Source organism: Alexandromys fortis, unplaced genomic scaffold, assembly GCF_014885135.2.
Source record: "Alexandromys fortis isolate MF-2015 unplaced genomic scaffold, M_Fortis_MF-2015_v1.1 scaffold_74, whole genome shotgun sequence".
Taxonomy (NCBI): Eukaryota; Metazoa; Chordata; class Mammalia; order Rodentia; family Cricetidae; genus Alexandromys; species Alexandromys fortis.
Window position 1 is genome coordinate 507,882 of NW_026068008.1, and position 21,968 is coordinate 529,849.

The following is a 21,968-nucleotide window of genomic DNA, read 5'->3' on the forward strand; positions in this document are numbered from 1 at the left end:
GTGTGTGTGTGTGTGTGTGTGTGTGTGTGTGTACCTGATATCTGCAGAGGCCAAAAGTGGTCATTGGATTCCCTGGAACTGGAGTTACAAACATTTGTGATCCACTTTGTGGGAGCTCTGGAACTGAACCTGGGTCATCTAAAAGTGCAACCAATACTCTCAGCTGCGGAGCCCTCTCTCCATGCCCTTATTCGCAGTTCTTTTAATGTTAGATCTGTAAAAGGTAGCTTTTACTTGTAACTAATTTCAAAGCTTTCTCATAACCCAAATAGAATGTTTTTATTTTTATCTTATGTGCATTAGTGTTTTGCCTGCATGCATGTCTGTGTGAGGTTGTCAGGTTCCCTGGAACTGACAGTTGTGAGCTGCTATGTGGGTTTGGGAATTGAACCTGGGTCCTCTAGATGAGCAGCCAGTGCTCTTAACTACTGAGCCATCTCTCCAGCCCCAGAGTTCTTTTATTAGCTTGAATCAAATGTAGTGTAGAGTTCCCATCTTTAATTTGTCTGTGTACCAAATGTATACGACAGCTGAAGAGGCCAGAAGAGAGTGTTGTATCCTCTGGCACTGGAGTTACAGCTGTCTGTGAGCTGCCATGTAGATACTAGGAATCAAACCTAACTCCTTTGGAAAAGCAGCCAGTATTTTAACTGCTGAACCATCTCTCCTCATCTTGAGTATATTAAATGCAAGCGTATAGTAATGTTTCATTCTCTCCAGTTGTGTTTTTTAGTATTGTATAGAGATTTCTCAATTGGTTTTGTATTATTTTATTCCAGATGCCAATGTAGTATTGTTTTTGGCCACAAGCAGTATTTGCAGTTGGCTGAGTGCTGTGAAAGAGCTGTGTAGTCTTGCAAATGTACTGCTCTGAATTTATTGCTGATATGCTGGAAGAAAACATATTTGGCTAATATAACTTTCTGTGGTTAAATTCTCTGGCATCCCTGTGGGACTATAAAGGTAAAAAAGATATCAAGGACATAGATAAGATTTGCTGAAAAGCCACAGTGAAAGTAAGTTGCCATGACTCTAAAGATATGTTTTCCCTGTGGAGAGTCAAAGTTAAGCAGGAGGACAAGAAGATTGTGGTCTTGGAGGGATGGCTCAGCAGTTAGGGCAATACATTTACTGCTTTTCCAGAGGAGAGGGCCTGAAGTCAGTTCTCAGCACCACGTAACTCTGGTTCCAGGTATTTGATGTCTCTTCTGATCTGCTCTGGCTTTTCCATGTGTATGGTACACATAATTCAGGCACATATATGCACATGAAGTAAAGAAAAGGAGGTTGTGCCAGTGTGTTCAACTGGGAACTTTGTGTTTTTAGTATCAGACTTAAATGAAATTCCTTCCTTGGCCACTTTCTTGTTGGTAAGATTTTGTTTACCAGTGTTCTCAGACCCTTCTAACATTTTGTTCCCACTGGTTTGTGCAGGTGCAGCAGCAGAGAATGTGTTAGGCAGTTTGCTGTGCCTCCCAGGTTCAGGGTCAGTTCTCCTTGACCCTTGCACTGGCTCTACCATATCAGAGACCACAAGTGAAGCTTGGAGTGTAGAGGTATTGCCAAGTGACTCAGGTTAGTATGCTGCCATTACTTGCATATTTTATTCTGTAAGGGGTCCTAATTTCTATATTAGATATATTTTTCCAACTGATATACTTTTTTTGTTTTGTTTTGTTTTGTTTTGTTTTTTGAGACAGGGTCTGGTCCAGGCTGACTTTGAATTCAAAATCCTCTGCCTCAGTCTATAAAAGTACTAGAATTTTAGGCATTTACCACAATACCTGATGACTCATACACACATACACATAAGACAAATGCCAGAAAATCAATTGTTGTTAAATTTCAAGTAGAACATTTTTTTTTTCATCAAGGAAAAGTTTATTGTTAGTTAGCATTGATTAACATAGTAAATGCTACTAGACGTGGTGGCGCATGCCTATAACCCCAGCCTTTGAAGGCCAAGGCAGACAGATCTCTGAGTTCAAGGCCAGCCTGGTCTACAGAGTTCATGGACAACCAGGAATACACAGAGAGACCCTGTCTCGAAAAACCAAACCAAACCACAACAAAATAATAATAATAATAATAATAATAATAATAATAATAATAATAATAATAAAAAGTATAGCAAATGCTTTCTGAGTCTGTATTAAATTATATTTGAAGCAATTGTTTGAAACTCAGCAGAGTTTTATGTGTATGTTGTGTTCAGTATCTTTCACCAGGATGAGAGTAATAGCCCTGCTCAGACTGCACATTTGCGTTTCTAGTCAACGTCCTTACATTTATCCCTGGTGGCCACTGAGATAGCTTAATGAGTCCAAGGCTGGTGACCTGAGTTCAGTATCTAGAAGGAGAGAACCAGTTCCTAAAAGAGAAGCACAAGCACACGTGCACGCATGTAAATTTAACCTTGGGGGGCTGGAAAGATGGCTCAGTGGTTAAGAGCATTGCCTGCTCTTCCAAAGGTCCTGAGTTCAATTCCCAGCGACCATATGGTGGCTCACAACCATCTGTAATGGGGTTCCCTCTTCTGGCCTGCAGACACACACATAGACAGAATATTGTATACATAATAAATAAATATTAACAAAAAAATTTAACCTTGGGAATAACTTGTCCCTTTTAAGGGATGTCTAAAAGTTTGTTTATTAATCTTTTTTAAATAAAAAACAATTTTTAAAATTATATGTTTATATAGGTGTCTATATGTGGGTATGCGCACATGTAAATGCAGGTGCCCACAGGTTATTGGGTCTCTGGAGCTGGAGTCTGGTTTTCATGAATGGTCTGTTGTGGGTGCTGGGTATTGAACTCCATCCTCTGAAGAGCAGAAGACATTGTTCATTGAAACATCTCTCTAGCCCTAATTTATTTATGTTTAGTTTTTATGTCTGAGTGTTTGTGTGCATGTATGGCATGTGTGTGTACAAAGGCCTGTGGAAGTCAGAAGAAGACATCCAACTTCCTGGGACTGGAGTTATAGCCAATTCTGAGCTGCCGTGTGGGGGCTGGGAACTGAACCCAGGTCCTCTGTAACAGCAGCAAGTGCTCTGAGCCATCTCTTCAGTCTCTTCAAGGGCACTTAATTTAGTGGCACATACCTGCTATTTCAGCGTGTGCTATACAGCAAGACCCCTTTTCAAAAAGCCGGTAGATAAATAATAAGTAAAGAAGTTTTTTGGGTTTGTTTGTTTGTTTTCTTTTCTTTCTTTTTGGGGGTGGTTTAAGACAGGATCTCTCCATATATCTTGGACTTTTCCTGGAACTTGCTATGTATGTCAGGCTGTCCTCAAACTCCAGAAATCCACTTGCCTCCGTTGTCAGTGCTAAGATCAGTGGTGTCTGCCATCATGCCCATCTTAAAGTACTCTTTAAAAATATTTATTTATTTACTGTTTATTCATCCATCCATCCATTTATTTATTTACTTACTTACTATACAGTGTTCTGTCTGCACAGCAGGAAAGGGCGCCAAATCTCATTACAGATGGTTGTGAACTACCATGTGGTTGCTAGGAATTGAACTCAGGACCTCTGGAAGAGGGAGCTAGTCCTCTTAATCTCTGAGCCATCTCTCCAGCTCAAATGTGGTTTTGGGCTTCCTGATGAGCTCAATTTTTTTTTCTTAGATTTATCTACTTAGGTATTTTACATACGTAAATGCTTTGTCTTCATGCACACCAGAAGAGGGCATTGATCCCATTGCAGATGGTTGTGAGCCACCGTGTATGTGCTGGGAATTGAACTCCAGAACCTCTGGAAGAGGAGCTCATGCCCTTAACTGCTGAGCCATCTCTCCAGCCCTTTTGAAAGCATTAAAATTTAGACAGATCAGTGCAACGCTAAGCTATTTTGTACCTTCTAATACTGTTTTCATGTTAACTCAGAATGTATTTTGGTTACTGTGTGGTGGTGTGTGTGTGTGCTTTTAATCCCAGCACTCAGGAGGCAGAGAGGCAGGCAGATTTCTGTGCGTTGAGGCCAGCCTGGTCTACAGGCTTCAAAGCTAAAAGCTACACAGAGAAACCCTGTCTTTAAAAACTTATATATGTTTTGTTTTTCTTTCTTTTTTTATAGAGGTTAACATCTGGACAGAACAAACTGATTTATATCAGAAGAAAGTCATAACCTTGCCTTTTTGCAACCCTGATCTAACTAGCTCTGCTAAGTAGCTTAGACTTAACCTTGAGAGCTTGTTTGTCCGAGTCACAAAAGCTGAACTTTCCATGCTCACTGAATTACTAGGTGACTCTTCCTGTCTTCTGTTCAGAGGCTCCAGACTTAAAGCAGGAGGAGCGGCTTCAAGAGCTTGAGAGCTGTTCTGGACTGGGCAGCACGTCTGATGATACGGATGTCAGGGAGGTCAGTTCCCGCCCCAGCACACCAGGCCTCAGTGTTGTGTCCGGTATGTCTGTCTTGTTTTAAGGACTAGGAATTTGAAGGCATCCTCTATTTCCTATTTATAAAGTGTTACCAAAGAGATAGTGGGTTTCATCATTGTTGTTTCATGGTATGGTACTAGCTGTGGATCCCAGGCTGGGCATGAAGGTCATGCTCCTTCACTGCATCTCCATTCCCAAGAGAGATGTTTGACTTGAGAGTTTAGTCATCTCCATCATCATCCTTCATGATCTTTGAGAACTTAATGTGTGGTTTTTACAGCCTGTGGAAACTATTGATGATCTTCTACAATTCTTGATATTGTTGGTAGCTTCTGCTACAATATTTAGGTATAACACAGTAATTCTGATAATGTATAAAGTAAGATGAGTGTATTTGAATGGCAGTATGATAAATTCACAGTACTCAGCAACACACATGTATAGAACTGGCATATATAAAGTTTGAGAAAGAATTTCTCCAAACTTCATATAAATTTATGTAACTACTCTATTCTTGTAGTTTATTTACTTACTTAATTTTGCTATATTTTCAAAGGTATAAGTGCTACATCAGAGGATATTCCCAATAAGATTGAAGACCTGAGGTCTGAGTGCAGCTCTGATTTTGGGGGTAAAGATTCTGTAACTAGTCCAGACATGGATGACATAGCCCATGGTAAGTAGTGGAAGACAGAACGGCTTTTTAAAATGATTATATCATAACCTTCCATGGTGATAATCCTAGCACTCAGAAGGTGGAGGCAGGTGGATCTCTATGAGTTTGAGACTTGCCTGCTCTACATAATGAGAATCTGTCTCAAAAACACCAAAGTGGGCCTGGGGAGATGTCTCTGCAGTTAAGAGCACTGACTGCCTTTCCAGAGGTATTAGGGGGCCAGTGTTAACAAAAATACTTTCTCCAGAGTAGAGGCGTGGGAATTTAGAAATATAGTGAAGAATATGAAGATCCGAATGAAAATGGAGAAACAGAAACATATAGGATAGTATCAGGATAGTTTTCAGTGGGTATTGAAAATTCACCCGAGTTTAATTTCCAACTGTTTAAAATATCCCTAACTCCAAAAGGTAGGAGTAAGACAAAAGACTGCATTAACATGATACAAGGAAATGAACTGACCAGTTGAAGGTCTCAGGCTACATCCATAGTTAAACATTCTGTTACTAGAACAAAACAAGTCACCAGGTCACACTTGCGCCCTAGACCAAAACACTCTGTAGGCAAATCATTCCCTGGGTGGAATCCCAAGTATCTCCATAAAGGAAACTGGAACTTAGTTAGACCCTTAGGCTCTTGTTTGAGGTAGGAACAGATCATCTACTTCTTAATTCCTGGAGCCCAAGAAGTGGCCATTAGCCACAGCTGTTGACAATAACCTTAAGAGAGCAGAACTCTCTGCCCAACACCTAGGTGGGGCCTTTTTGAGGTAAATGCAAGACAACTATGCAAGGAACTAGAGGCAAAAGGAACTCTCTGACTTAGGCCAACTTGGAAACTCACAGAGGAGCTAGACCCTTAGTACCCATATGGTGGCTCACAACTGTGTCTAGCTCCAGGGCCAAGAAGGTCCAATGTCCTCTTCTGGCCTCCATGGATACTGCATGCACACACAGGAATACGCACAAGATAAAACTAAATAATATTAAAAAAACCCAACAAACTAACAACAAAAGCCATATACTGTTAATATTTCATCGATTAGTGTAACTCTCAGGCATAACAATCAATGTGTACTTTAAATGTTCATATTCTAAATCTAAAATAAGGAAATCTATGCATGAAGAAAGTTTTATAATCTGTATATTAATCTATTTTAATATTTAACATTTCTAGTTGTGTTAAGATGTGCATAGGGGTTTCTTTTTGGCAGTGGGGGCTCTGTAACCTAAAATAGTACATTTAGAAGTTAGAATTTTTAAAATCAAGTCATCTGCTGAAAGCAATGTTTATACTTTCAAAATTCACAGTTCTTTTTTTTTTTTTTTTTTTTCCAAGACAGGGTTTCTCTGTGGCTTTGGTTCCTGTCCTGGAACTAGCTCTTGTAGACCAGGCTGGTCTCGAACTCACAGAGATCCCCTGCCTCTGCCTCCCAAGTGCTGGGATTAAAGGCGTGCGCCACCACCGCCCGGCAATTCACCTCTTTTTTGGATAGTATTGCTTGATTATATAGGTCGGGGGAAGTTAGTCTCTGAGGGCGTGAGCCATTAGGAAATATGGTTGCCATCTCATGATTGTGCTCTTCACACTAGCTGTAGCAACACCCACATTTGTCTACCCTCTAAATGTAGTGAGAATCCTTACATACAGATTAAAATGTAGGGTGATCAGAATTTTTTTTGCTTCTTGTTTTTCTTTTTTCTTTTTTTTTTAAAGATTTGTTTATTTATTATGTATACAGCATTCTGTCTGCATGGATGTCTGCACACCAGAAGAGGGCACCAGATTTCATTACAGATGGTTGTGAGCCACCATATGTTGCTGGGAATTGAACTCAGGACCTTTGGAAAAACAGCCAGTGCTCTTAACTTCTGAGCCATCTCTCCAGCCCCCCCTTGTTTTTCTTTCTTTTTTTTTGTTTTTTGTTTTTGAGACAGGGTTTCTTTGTGTTGCCCTGGCTGTCCTGGAACTCACTCTGTAGACCAGGCTGGCCTTGAATTCAGAGGCTGACTGCCTCTCCCTCCCTGTCAGGCACCACCACTATCTTGTGGGTAATCAGAATTTGATATTTATATGTTTCATTTATTTCTGATAAGATTCTGAGGTTCTAATTAATCAAGAGAGAGAAATTGTGGAAGAGTACCAGTGCCTTCTTCAGTGTGGGATGTGCTGTCTGCATCTGGCTTCATCTCATGGTTGGTCTTGTTGTAGGTGCCCACCAGCTGACCTCTCCTCCCTCGCAGTCAGAGTCTCTGCTTGCCATGTTTGATCCACTGTCTTCACACGAAGGTAAGCTTGTGGCAAGAACTTTTGGACTATTGTCATAAACAGAAGCAAGGTATTGCCAGCCTCTGGTTGATGCCTTTGTTGAGTAGTTCCATGCTGTCTGTAATACTTCTTTGCTGTGTTACAGGGGCCTCTGCTGTGGTAAGGCCGAAGGTTCACTATGCCCGACCCTCGCACCCACCCCCGGATCCTCCAATCCTGGAAGGTGCAGTGGGAGGGAATGAGGCCAGGCTGCCCACCTTTGGTTCTCACGTTTTAACCGCAGCTGAAATGGAGGCATTCAGGCAGAGGCATTCTTACCCTGAGAGACTGGTTCGCAGCAGGAGCTCTGACGTAGTGTCTTCTGTGCGGCGGCCCATGAGTGACCCCAGTTGCAACCGCCGTTCTGGGAACGATGAGCTCCCTCCAGCTGCAGCCACGGGTGCTACTTCTTTGATGGCTGCACCTCATTCGTCATCTTCTTCTCCGAGTAAGGACTCTTCAAGAGGAGAGGTATGGGACACTAGCCATGTAGAGCTTTCGCTTTATGGTCAGCCAGTGTTCTATGTGACAGGTTCCTATGATGTCTGAAATGAACATGGACTATGAATTGAAGATTGAGGATGACTGTGGTTGTGATTAAAGATGATCTGTCATGCTGGGCGGTAGTGGTGCACACTTTAATCTCGGCACTTGGGAAGCAGAGGCAGGTGGATCTCCATGAGTTTGAGGCCAGCCTGGTCTACAGAGTGAATTCCAGGACAGCCAGGGCTACACAGAGAAAAACCTGTCTCAAACAAAGAAAAAAAACCCTGTTAGTCTAGTCATCTATTGAATAGATACAGCACAGCTTGGTTCTGTGATCTTGTTAGATCTTTTCTCCGAGCAGAACACCTAGGGCTGACTCCTAGTACTCTCTTGAGATGATTAAATGAGGAATGCCATTTTATTTGAAAGTCATGAAGTTGGGAAGACAAAATACTTCTTTCTCAGCCCAGTTCTTTTCTCCCTCTTTGTTGTGTTCGTTGTACATTTCTAACAGGTGACACATTTGTTGTGATGCTGTCCTACATGTGATCCCACTCGTCAGCACTCTGAAATGTCACCCCAGCCGTGTCTCCCCATGTCTCTTTTCATTTGTTTTATTGGTTTGTTGTTGTTTTTGAAACAGGTTCTCATTATCTATTCCAAGGTGACTAGAAACTTATTATGTAGACCTGGCTGGTCTTGAACTTGTGATAATTGTTATGCCTCCACTCCCCTTACCCTGGTTAGAGCAGCAGGACTTCACAGTCACTGTCAGGCCTTGTACACTTTCACTCTGCTGCTTGTTCACGTTCGTCTCGGCCAATTTTTCACCCTTTATTTTAATATCGTTTTTATTTTATGTGTGTGGAGTGTTTGCCCAGGTGTCTATCTGTGTACCATACACATAAAGCACCTGCAGAGGCCAAATTAGGGCATCAAGGCCCTTAGGACCAGAGTTACAAATGATTGTGAGCCAGCGTGCGAGTTTGGGGATGGACGCTGGTGCGCCAGAAGAGCACGCAGTACCCCGACTGCTGAGCTCCTACGCTGCATTCTCTGTCTCTTCCTGGAGTTCAGTTTATCTCTAAGGATCTTAGGTCCTTTGGTCAAAACTAGTTTTTAGAAACTGAGATGAGTCAAAACTCATTTCTGTGGCATGTTGCTGCTCAGAGCTCTCAATGGCTAGCTAGAGCTAGGTGATATTTGTGTGTGAGCCTCTGTGTACACGGTCATCTCCGTGTTCACGTCATCTCTGTCTTTCTCAGCACAGAGGAAGCAGTGAGTGCACACTGAGCACTTGGTTTCAGTCTGGAGAAAAGTTTATTCTGTTTCCCTCCGTCTCCCCTGCTTTCACTCTTCAGTAGTGAGAAACAGCTTTCGTTATTCCTCGTGTAAACGTGTAGACAGACATCCCAGCACCACCTCTAGCTCATGCATGTAAATGTGTACACAAACATCCCAGCACCACCTCTAACTCATGTGTGTAAACGTGTACATAAACATCCCAGCACCACCTCTAACTCATGTGTGTAAACGTGTACATAAACATTCCAGCGTCACCTCTAACTCATGTGTGTAAACGTGTACATAAACATTCCAGTGTCACCTCTAACTCATGTGTGTAAACGTGTACATAAACATTCCAGCGTCACCTCTAACTTTCCTGCCACATGAGCCCCAGTCTCTCTGATTGCAGGAATCACCTGTTGTTAAGTGTTTTTAGGTAATTTTATTCTCTCTATTCACATGAAGTCTTCTGTGTAGAAAGAGACTGTTGGTTACAAAGTAGAAAGCACTCAGAATGAGATCGGACTGATGGGCAAGAAAAGGCTCTAACAGCCAAGAATGTACTTCAGTCACAATTCTGTAAATAAAAGAAATGGAAATTAAGAGATTTTTTTTGAGGTCACATAGGCTAGTAATGGATTACTGGCCCTGTCCTTGAATGTGAACAGAGTTGATGATGACTGTATAATTGGTGACCAAAAGCAGGTCTAGGTTTGATGGGCAGCTGTGCCTCATGCAGGCTGTGTACCTTGAGGAAGGTCACCTCATTTAGCTTCATGTTTCTCATCTATAGAAAGGATTTTAGGACAGGGCATGGTGGCACACACCTTTAATCCCAACACTGTTTAAACTCACAGGAGACAGAGTTTAGATCTCTGAGTTCTAGGACAGCCAGGGGTTACACAGTGAGACCCAGCAATGGGGCAGGGGGAAGGACTTAAGAACTGAGCATGGTAGCTCATGCCTATAATTCCAGTAATTAGGAGGCTGAGATAGGAGTATTGCTAAGGAAGAGGTCAGCCTGGGCTACAGACTGAGACTCTGTCTCAAAACAACAACAACAAAGCCCCTAATAACAGGAGCTATTTTCTCAGGCAGCTGAAGGGCTGAGAGATCTGTTCTCATGCTGGGTTCTGAAACACCAGGTTACTATTGCTACATCACACAGTCCCTGCCCTCATTAGTATTCACTGCACTGCTTTTACTTAGGGTTTCCTGTTTTGTTTTGTCTTGCTTTTGTGCTGAGGATTGCCCCAGAGTTGGTACCTGCTGAGCACTTGTTCTTTCTACTGAGCTCTACCCAGAAGGAAGCTCTAACACTTCCTTTATAAGTGATCTTTGGGTACCCGTGATACCATGTTCTGTTAGCTCCTTGGTTTTCTAGCAGTTAAGGATAGTACCTACCCTCACACACACCACCCTGACCTGGAGGGTGTTCTTCCTCACAGCAGAGGGCGCTGCAGGCATTAGTAGTTTTCTGTGCTGGGAATGTGGCTTAGAGGCCATGGGCCCTGAGTTCTCCTCTGCTAACACCCCAAAAAGAACAGTTTTGTTTTAAGGCAAATAGGACTGGCATACATACAGCCTTACTGAAACGCTTTTCATAGCAACTTGTCCTGCTGCTCAACTCACAATAAAGCATCAGACTCTCTCTGCAGGCTGAAGAGCGCAAGGATAGTGATGATGAGAGATCAGACAGGAGCAGGCCTTGGTGGAGAAAACGCTTCGTGTCAGCTATGCCTAAAGGTAATTTCATAAAACTTTAGAGCTTCAAGTCTCACTACGCCTCTGTGACGTTGCTGGGCCTGTCTCTAGCTATGTGGAAGTGTAGAAATGCTTTCACTGAGAGAATGCTCTGGCAGAGCTTTAAAATGTCCTGTTCTTTGTGGGAAGTGGCAGTGGTGTCCTAAATGGAAATATGCCAATCACTGTTGTTAAACATGGAGGATTCTTGGCATGCTATTGTTGCTGTTAATTTAATGTATTCAAGCCACTTTGATGTTCCTGGAACAGATCTAAGTTTTACATGTCTATGTGCATTGAAAACGTGTGTGCCCTACAGAAGTAGCTAGTGTCTATTTTGGAAGGTACTTGTATACATTTGTTTTTAGTGAATAGCTTGACATTGATTGAGTCAGCAAAAATCCCTCTTCCTGAAGGAAGAGGTCACTCAAAAGTTGGGGACCTGTCCCATAGGCCTTTCCCCAGGCTGAGACCTGCTTCTGCCCATGCTCAAGTCCACTTAATGGGGCGGAGTGAGTGAGGCAGGAACTCTGAATGTGTTCTGTTGGCGAGGTTAAGAGGCAATGGTTTTGATTTACTCCCAGTGGACCCTCATTAAACCATTCTTTCTATGGCAGAAGACTCCACAGTAGCTTCTGAAAGCTCCTTTAAGAACCATTGATGCTATCTTAATGATTATCAGTTGACGTTTGGGATTTCTAAACTTTCAGCCTCCTTCACTTAGAAATGTTGGCACACCAGTTAACTTCCGAGGAGTGCAGTATGTTGTATGTCACACTACTGACTTTATTTAATTTCCAGCTCCTATACCATTTAGAAAGAAAGAAAAACAAGAAAAAGACAAAGATGATCTGGGGCCTGACAGATTCTCAACACTCACAGGTTTGTAGACCCATGGGCTTCCTGGCTCCTTCATTCCCAGAGCACATATATCATAACATTTTTTTCTTGGATGCCATAAGCGTTGCCTTTTTAGAAGAGTGTGTCTGTGTGTGTTCGGTGGGGAGTATGTTCTTCATGGCTCTGTGGTCCCCCTAGGGGCCACGGTGGGTCTTGGTGTGCTCTTCTTACAGACCACCACTACCATCCCCATCCTCATTACCATAACCTGTTTCTGACAAGGCCTGCCTGAGAGCTCACCGCCAGGGGACAATGCCACGGGCTGTTGGAGCGTGTGGCTCTGCCTCTAGTGCTGTGCATGCCGTATCTCTGGACGATTGGCTGGCTAGTTTTCTCTAACACTGGCTGTAGGATACTAAATTTATTTTCATCTGTAGTTTGTTCTAGTTTATTCAGGATCACAGTGAAATACTATGATATCATTTTATTTTTTTCATGATTAAAGTATTTGTTCAAACACAAATGCCAACCATTGTACTAAAAGGTAAAGATCTCACTAGTTTTTCTTTTTTGATTTTTATAGCTTGACCCACTATTACTGCTGTCTAACCTTTAGGGATCTTCCTTGTCCCACACCTGCATTCTGCAGCTCCCTTGGTGCCTTGTAAGCCGAGCATGAGAGCTGGTGTAAATGGCCAGTGCCGTAGCGCATCTGGAGGGAAGTTTACTTCTCTGTCTTCCCATTCTAAGTCATAATAAAGCTTTTTAATTTAAAAGTGGAATAGGTCAGCTGGGTGGTGGTGACACACGCCTTTAATCCCAGCATTTGGGAGGCAGAGGCAGGCGGATCTCTGAGAGTTTAAGGCCAGCCTGGTCTACAGAGTAAGTGGTTTCCAGGACAGCCAGGGTTACACAGAGAAACCCTGTCTTGGGAAAAGAAAAAGAAAAAAAAAAAGATGCTCTCAAGTGACCAACCAGCACAATACGTGCAGCATCCCATTTTGATGCTTGTTCTAATGTCTGATTGTTCATGTTAAGTGTACCCATGTATCAGTCTATATAATCTCGCTTTATTTGATACAGAAACTTTCCTATAATAAAGGGTCTGAGCAGCAGGAAACAGGTGGATAGGCCACAGTTCCCTGGTGAGCACAGCCCATCTGTCCTATTCAGTCAGCAAATACTGGTTGATCATCTGAGTCTTGCCAGACACTGTACTAGGTACTGTGGGTGTTAAATCAAATCACACATGGCCTGTGTGTGCTGGAGCATTTCAGTGTGATTAGAAAGAGTTGGAAAGATGATGTTTTGGGGCAGTGTATCTGTGTATTTTCCTGTGTCCCAGGTCTTGCTGTTAGGACACCAGTGTCATTGAGTATACTGGTGCACGCCTTTTAATCCCAGCACTCAGGAGGCAGAGTTGAAGGCCAGCTCGGTCTACAGAATGAGTTCCTGGCCAGTGCCTTTAAAAGAAAGGACAGAGGGGAGTACAAGCAGTGCATAAAAGCTGAATTACATTGTTGATTAAGGACTTTGAAGAAGTTGTAAGTTGTTAGGTCTTTGAGCAATTTTTTTTTTTTTCTCGAAGAGATTGGAAGCTGAATAAAGCTTTTTTCTTTTCACAAAGTGGTTCGTTTTCTTTGGGTCTGATCAAAGAATCTTAGCATTCTTATTGGAGAAATTCTATCCAATCCTAGCTAATGGAGATTTCAGTGTTATAAACAGGTGTTCCATGTGAGCCTGGCTATATTCTGCCGCTCTAAGAGCTGACTTTGTGGTCTGTCTCAGTCTTCCTCAGTATTTGTGCATGGTGACTTTTCTGTGACTGAATCAGACCTCTATGACTTCGTATTTATCTTTACTATGTTTCGTACACTTTCCAGTTTCTGCTGGGTACAGTTGGTTTTTTAATCATTTTTACTGGCTGTAAAATGATTTGATTCTATTACACTGTAGTGTAACTATTCTTTTGCTATTGAAGCACTTAAACTGCTTCCTCCCATTTTTCTCTGGGAATACCTTTGTGCCTGTGGTGTTGTCATTATGTTATGTAACAGTGCTGGGGACTGAACCCAGGCTTACACCTGCCATCAGGCAGTCTCCTACTAACTGTACCCCAGTCCTACATAGCAGCTTATCAAAGGAAAATGCAGTAAGCAACATTATAGTTTAATTGACTCATTTTAGCCAATTTATATGTGTCCCTTTTACAGTCCTTGTGAGCTCTCAAAAGATAGCAGTGGAGCTGGAGGGATGCTCAATACTTTGGAGCACTTGCTGCCCTTGTAGAAAACCTGGGTTCAGTTACCGTCACTTGTATGTTGGCTTACAGCCAGCTGTAACTCCAGTTCCAAGGGCTCTGAAACCCTCTTCAGGCACCAGGTGTGCACGTAGTACATGCATGAGGCAAAACACTCCGAATAGTAAATGAATAAATAATAAGTCTTTTTAAAGCTATATCCAAAAATATTGTTCCTTCAAAGGTTTCTGTAATGGATGCACTTATATTTTGAAAAAGTTCACAAGAGTTTCTGAGTCTCTTGTCATGACCACACTACTTACAGCAGACAATCTTAAATGACTTTGGGAGTCAGGTATACTTGCATCTATAATCCCAGCACTAAGAAGGCTGGGGCAGGAGAATTGCCACAAGTTCAATGCCAGCGTAGGCTACAGAGTGAGACCTGTCCCTCAAAAAATAAAAACTAGAAAACACAGCTTTGTGAATCCCTGTATAACTTGAGGTATGGTATAGAAACGTGAATAGCAGATACTTGTTTGTGGAGGTGAAATGTCCTTGAGCTGCTCAGCTTCCATGCTTCTCTGTGCAAATGTCTGATGAGCAAGTGCCCACACAGGTGCTTGGCACAGTTCACTGCTATGTGGTACACATGTAATGAATACTAGCTGCTGTTGCCATACATACAAACCATGCGTAGTGGTTTTAATGAGATTTTTCGAAATTTTTCCAAATGGAATTCTACTAGAATGTAGCTTGGTTACCTATTGACCTAGCTCAGTCTTAGGAGTTTCACTATGGAACTTTATTTTGTATTGAAGATTCATAGTAGTTGATGAATGAGTACTGTTTGAGAATGTGTGTGTGGTGCTGGGAATCAAAACTCAACCACTGAACTATGTCCCTAGCTTGTCTTTTTTATTTTTTTATTTTTTATTTTTTTTGAGACAGAGTCTCACTATAACCTAGGCTGGCCTTGAATTCACAATTCTCTTGCTTCTACTTCCCAAGTGCTGGAGTTACAAGCATGTATCATGACAGCAAGCTAGCTCAACAGTTTTGATATCTGATTTGGTTGTCAGGGTAACAGACGCTTAGGTTCTCTAGCAATGCCAGTGACTGTTGTATGGAATGAAGAGCTGTACCCTGACAGCTGCCCTGTTACGAACAGGTGGGGTATGAGAGAAACGTTCAGATGTGATACAAAGAGAGAAAGGAGAAAACCGTTTTAATTTTATCAAAATTAATAAAAGATTAAGTCTAATTTTAAATAGTTAATTTTTTTCCTTCAGCACGGAGATATCTGATTGTGTATATAAAAATTTATTGTTGGGATTGGTGTGGTGGTGTGTCTCAAGTCTTAGCACTTGGCAGGCTTAGATATAGAACCACAAACTCAAAGCCTGATCTTGGGCTACACAATGAGTTAAAGGTCGCCTGGGTTATATAGCAAGACTATTCTTTTGTTTGTTCCCCGATCCTAAAAGAGGAACCATTGGTAGAAGTTTTGTTGACATGAATTGACCGTTACTGTGACTTGAGCAGTGCTGAGGTGGAGGGATGCTTCCTGTGTCCTGCTTTGGGAAGGCGCTCAGACCTAGCAGTGGGGTTGAGTAGGCAGCTGCATGGCGCCTCATAACACTGAGATATGTGCCCTTTTTAGTCTGACCTCTTAATCTGCCTTTGGGATCATACTACTGGTGTCATACTAACTGCAGGGTTGGTATAAACCCAGGGGAATAATGCGCTCTCTTTCTTTTCCCCTGCAGATGAGCCCAGCCCTAGGCTCAGTGCACAGACTCAGGTTGCTGAAGATATTCTGGACAAATATCGGAACGCCATTAAACGGACCAGCCCCAGTGAAGGAGCAATGGCCAATGACGAGAGTGCAGGTGATAACTATCATAGATCTAACAGTATCAGTTTACTATGGTGATAACAAAAGTCCTGACTGCAATAGCCTTTAAAATAGGCCATCTAGAGGTCAGGTCAGATTAACATGTCCCTCTCTATACTTTTCCACCAAACCTGGGCACCCCAGATGTTCAGATGGTTTAGGGTTATCTGATGAGTCTGGGGTGATAGCCCAGAGAAACTTGGTGCATGTTTTAGTGAGAGAGAATTCTTTTTTACTGTCTAGAGAAGTGTGATTTGATGTAGTTACGAACTTTAGTGGAGCTGTGGTAACTGACATGAGCCACGGCACCTTTGTTGCTTGGTACCTCTTTTCTACAGGGTTCTCTCTTTTCATGGAGGAATACTCATAAAAATATGGAATCCTCAAGATAAAGGGAAAGCAAAAGCATATAAAACCATAAGCAGTTTGCTAAATCTGTCTATGCCTGCATATGCTGAGAGCATTTTCTGGAAGATTCATCAGCAAGCAGTAGCATGAGCTGCTCTGAGGCGGATACCTAAGGCTGAAGAGGAAATGATGGCAAGGAGGAATTCCATAGTTTTGTTTTTCCTTTTCAGGGTAGTAGGGTGGGAAGACAGGGTCTCTTACTCTGTAGGTCAGGCTGACCTTGAACTCAGAATCCTCCTGCTCCCCAAGTGCTAAAATTATAGGCGTGTGCCAATCTGCCATCATTTCTAACCTTTTTTTTTTTTTAGTGGGGGGAAGCTTTTTAAATAGCAGTAAGTGAAGGTTAATAAACCTTATATTTAGACTTACCAGCTACTAACATTTTGTCATAGTTTCCTATACAGTGTCTTTATTATATTCAGGATCAGTTTATTCCTTTTGACTTGGAAGACTTTCTTTTTTCAAGGAGTCTCATGTAACAAGGCTTGCATCAAACTAACTGTAACAGTGGATAACCTTGATCTCTTTTTTTAAGATTAATTTTTTTTTATATGTATGGGTATTTTTGCCTGCATGTATGTGTCTGTGCAGCACATGTGCAGTACCCATGGAGGCCAGAAAAGGGTAAGGGTATTGGATCCCTGGAATTGCAGCCAGTATTCTCTTCTTCTGGGCCATCTCTCCAGCCCTGACCTTGAACTCTTGATCTTCCTGCCTCCACTTCAAGTTCTGTAATTACTGGCATGCATCATGCTCATTTTATGTTGTGCTGGGGATGTAATCTATGGCTTGCATGCTAAACAAGCAATCTACTGACTGAACCCCATGCCCCTTGACTGTATGTTTGTATGTATGATCTTGTATTACTTGACTTAGTAAATACATAACACACAGATCTGGCCTTGCTGTGTTTGTGAGCTAGTCCCTGACTAAGCCTTAGGTGTGGTGGAAGGGCTGTGTTGAGGAAAATCAGGAGACAAGAGTGAGGGTCTATCTGTTCCAGCATTTGGCCAACCAAGAGATCTTCTGCCAGGACTGAAGTCCACGTCTCTAAAGTGAAAGTATTGTTTAAAATGCTTTTGAGGCTCTTAGTTCTGTGGCTTAGTGACTCCGATTTTGGAATATAAGCTTTATGAAGTTATCTCAAGTATTGACTATTTTGGACTGGGATAGGAAGAGCAGCCATTCTCTGCTTTCATATCTGCTCTCTTGATACTTGGTTGTTGTTGATAACCTGGTTATGTATCTGAAATTTGTTTTTTTTTTTTTTCTCTAAGAACTCTTATTTTGAGATAAGCTAACTCATGATTAAGTTGCTCTGAACACCTGCTAGTACCAGAAATTTCCTCATTGACATGGGTTCTCCTTTTCTTGGGTTCGGGTTTTATTTAGAGGTCATGGGTGATGGTGAAAGTGCTCAGGACTCTCCCCGGGATGAAGCACTGCAGAACATCTCTGCCGACGACCTCCCAGACTCTGCCAGCCAAGCCGCCCACCCCCAGGATGCTGCTTTCTCTTACAGGTATTTTGTTCCAGAGTTGGAAGCTTGGGGTTTGGACTTTTTAACCCATTTTAATCATTTCGAGTCAACCAGTTGTTAAGTATAAAGAGCGACTGGACGATGAAGTGCTTGTTGCACACACAGTATGCGGACCTAAGGTGAACACCCATTGCCTACCTGGAAGAGCTGAGCATGATGGTGTTCACTTGTAATGTTAGCACTGGAGCCCCAGGGCTCACTGGCCAGTTGTCCTAATCTAACTCTAAGGCAGTGAGAGACCCTATCTCAGAAAACAAGGTTGATGACATCTCTTCAGGAATGACATTGAGGTTGTCCTGTGTCGTCTATGTACTTACACATGTGCATACACGCACACGTGCGCTAAAGAGAAAAATGAAATGCTATTTAGTAAGAAAACTCACTTCATGCTAGGTGTGGTAATGCATGGCTTTAGTCTCAGCATTCAGGAAGTAGGCAGGCAGATCCCTGTAAATTTGAGTCTACAGAGGGAGTTTCAGACCAGCTAGTACTATACAGTGAAATACTTTTTTTTTTTTAAAGAAAATACTTCAATTGTAGATATCAGATATCAAAAACATTAATTCAGGGATTAAAAAAGTACTCCTGTGTAGCAGGCTTTCTTTCCAGGCACCAGCCAGCTCCTAAATAAAGACACGGAGACTTTATTAGTTATCAATGTTCAGCCTTATCTTATGATTGTTTCACTAGCCCTTATAACTTATTTTAACCTGTTTTTCTTCATTCACATTTTGCCTTGGGGCTTTTTAGCTTTCTTTTGTTCTGTATGTTCTACTCTGTGTCAGCTCCATGTTTGGTTGGCTGGCAGCTGCCTGGCTGGCTGGTATTGGGTGTCTTCCTCTCTTTTTCCTCATTCTCTCTCAGCCTGCATTCCTCTTCCTACTTATTCTCTCTGTCCACTAGCCCTGCCTATCCCCCCACTGCCTAGCTAATGGCCATTTAGCCTTTTATTAGACGAATCAGGTACCTTAGGCAGGCAAAGCAAAACATCTATACATTGTTAAGGTATAGATGCAGCACAAACAAATGTAACTCATCTTTGTGTAGTTAAAGTAACCTTCCATGGGGCTGGAGAGATGGCTCAGGTAAAGAGCATTGCCTTCTCTTCCAAAGGTCCTGAGTTCAATTCCCAGCAACCACATGGTGGCTCACAACCATCTGTAATGAGGTCTGGTGCCCTCTTCTGGCCTGCAGTCAGACACACAGACAGAGTATTGTATACATAATAAATAAATATATTAAAAAAAAAAAATAAAGTAACCTTCCACAACAAGTAGCTTAAACAAGTTGCAGTACCACCATTTGCAGAAAACAGCAGCCTGTGTGGGGCATGGTGGGGGATCCAGATAATCAGGAATAGTTGTAGGATCATCCCACTGAGCCCTGGAGCTCAGTCCTGGCCTCCTCTCTGTTCCCTGCAGACTCCTCCCACAGGGCTTGAGAAAGTAGGTTTGGGAACATGGCATTTGCACTTGCTTGGTAAGGAGATGCAGCTTTCTTGGACAAGGAGGAGTACAGCACCCTTGCCTAGCTCATTTTTTTTATTTTAATAATTTATTTTTAAACTATAAACATTATTTTAGGGCTGGACATATGGCTCTGAGGTTAAGAGCACTGACTGCTCCTGAGTTCAATTCCCAGCAACCACATGGTGGCTCACAACCATCTGTAATGAGATCTGGTGCCCTCTTCTGGTGTGCAGGCAGAACACTGTACAAGCAACAAATAAATAAGTAAATAAATCTTTTTTTAAAAAAAACTGTAAATCAGGTGACTTTAATATATTTTATGATATTCTTGGCAAAATGGATATAATGGTTAATTTTTGTCAACTTGTTACAAACTAGAATCACCTGGGAAGACAGAACCCCAAATGAGGAATTGCCTCCATTGGCTTGGGCAGTGGGTGTGTCTTTGAGGCATTTTCATGATTGATGGTTGAAGTGGGATGTTGTTGGTTGTTTTACTATTTTGACTTTGGAGGGGCATCAGCCAGCTTCTAAATATATCACACACCACACACGGAGTCTTATTATTCCTTATCAATGCCTGGCCTTTGTTTGACTTACTTCTAGACAGCTTATTCTTAAATTATGCCATCTATTTTTTGTCTCTGGGCTTTTACCTTTCTCTACTTTAAATATTACTTTCACTCTCACTCCGTGGCTATCTGTATGGCTGGGTGACTGGCCCTGCAGTCCTCCTTTTCATGTTCTTGCTCCTCCTCCTTCTTGACCAGATTTCTCCTATTTTTCTCTCTGCCTACCAGCCCTGCCTTGCTATTGGTCGTTCAGCTCTTTATTAGACAAATCAGGTGTTTTAGACAGGCAAAGAATCACAGAGTTAAACAAATGGAGCATAAAAAAATGCAACACATCTTTGCATCGTTAAAACAAATGTTCCACAGCATAAACAAATCTAACACATCTCAATATTCTACAACTGTTGGCAGTTCTGCCCGGGAGCAGGTGATTCTGGACTGTATTAGAAAGCAATCGGAGAGCTAGAGAGGTGGCTCGGTGGCTGAGCTTGCTCTGCTCTCCCAGAGGACCCTCATCAGGTGATTCATGGCCATGTGCGATTTCAGCTCCAGGGGGTTCGGCACTTCTGGCCACAATAGGAAGCCGCACTCAGATGCACAAATATACACACATACGCATAATTTAAAATGGTAAAAAAAAAATACATTAAGGTGGGGGGCTGAGCAAGCCAGCAAGCAACTTTCCTCCATGACCTGCTTCTGTTCCTGCTTGAGTTCCTGCCCTGACTCCCCTCAATGATTGACTGCACATAGGAGCCCAATAAACTGTTTTCTTCCCAAGTTGCTTTTGGCCATGGTGTTTATCACAACAATAGAAAACAAACTAGGACCATGGTAAATATTATGTTTGATGAGTTTGATTTCTAAATTAGTTGTTTAGTAGGGACAAATCTGCTAAGGCAAGGCCCAAGTCATGAAGTAGGCATGTGATGACCCATGGAAGAAAAAACAATTGTTGTTTTTTTTTTTTTCCAGGGCATCAAATTCCCTTCTTTAAACACCCCCATAGGACTGGGAAGGGCCATAGGTTGTAGTAAGGGAAAGAAATACCGTGTTGCTGTGGAAGGCTAGAAGGCAGCCTCTACTGAAGAGGTGTGCCACCACATGCAGTAGATGGGAAGTTGGAGAATCTGATCTCAGCACAAACCTCCAAGCAGTAGAACACAGCAAGTGTGGCTTTTTTTTGTTTGTTTTGTTTTGTTTGTTTTTGGCAGTGGATGGGCTTGTCTTTGCAGGACTGACATGTGTGACTGGTAGACAGCATGCAGGTTGGCTGTAGGTGTCTGTGTTGTGACATGCCCTCTGTCTACTCTCAGCACTTTCTGTGACCTCAGTGTGCTTAGATCATAGGAATTCTTGACTGATTGTGGTGACCTGACTGGACTTGCGCAGAGCACACTTCCAAACCTCTCATTTAGGAACTAGAGGTGCTTCTCAGTGAGGTATCAGTCAGCTGAAACTGATCTTTTCTTAAAGAATCATCTGAGTTCTGAACTAACATAATTGTGTATGTGTAAAAATCAGTAAAATGTGCCATTTCTGACTGAGGGTATGCTTAGCTGGAAGTCCTGGGTCCCAGCTCCAGCCACACAAAAGAGGATGTGATCATTTCTGTGTAAGTAAATTAATGTGCCCTATACCGACTCTTCAGAGACGTAAAAAAGAAGCTGAGGCTTGCTCTCTGCTCTGCGGACTCGGTGGCCTTTCCAGTGCTAACCCACTCGACAAGGAACGGACTGCCTGACCACACAGACCCAGAAGGCAAGTCAACCCCACGACTCTCTCTCCCACACGCACAGCTGCCTCCTTTAGCTGCCACTGACAGAAATTCATTTAAGTCATTTAAGGGTACTTTGATCCCCCTTTTTAAAAATTTATATAAGTATCTGTGTGTTCGCAGTGTGTGGAGCTGGAGTTCAGACAGTTGTGAGCTGCCTAGGGTGGGTGCTGGGATCTGAGCTCCAGTCCTCTGGAAGAGCAACATGGGCTCTTAATCACTGAGCCTTCTCCCCAGCTCCTGGTACTTTGATTTCTGATTATTTATTTTCTTAACAAGAGTGGCAGTACTGTTTGGCTCTAATGGTTTGCTGTGTAACAGGATTGATAGCCCAGGGTG

At 42.4% G+C, this 21,968-nt stretch overlaps 1 protein-coding gene across 9 annotated transcripts in view; it reads left to right on the top strand.

Moving 5' to 3' along the window:
- Gapvd1 (GTPase activating protein and VPS9 domains 1) overlaps window positions 1–21,968 on the top strand; it is an 89,600-nt gene that overhangs the window by 53,150 nt on the left and 14,482 nt on the right. For 7 of the 9 annotated variants that reach the window (XM_050161668.1, XM_050161665.1, XM_050161667.1 and 4 more), the window contains 10 exons: window positions 1,435–1,575; window positions 4,277–4,411; window positions 4,945–5,064; window positions 7,276–7,353; window positions 7,478–7,842; window positions 10,803–10,890; window positions 11,689–11,769; window positions 15,736–15,858; window positions 17,664–17,793; window positions 21,504–21,613. In XM_050161668.1, the coding sequence (XP_050017625.1) occupies window positions 1,435–1,575; window positions 4,277–4,411; window positions 4,945–5,064; window positions 7,276–7,353; window positions 7,478–7,842; window positions 10,803–10,890; window positions 11,689–11,769; window positions 15,736–15,858; window positions 17,664–17,793; window positions 21,504–21,613 (1,371 nt within the window). The remainder of the gene's footprint in view (window positions 1–1,434; window positions 1,576–4,276; window positions 4,412–4,944; window positions 5,065–7,275; window positions 7,354–7,477; window positions 7,843–10,802; window positions 10,891–11,688; window positions 11,770–15,735; window positions 15,859–17,663; window positions 17,794–21,503; window positions 21,614–21,968) is intronic. The other 2 variants (XM_050161670.1, XM_050161671.1) reach the window with 1 other exon arrangement.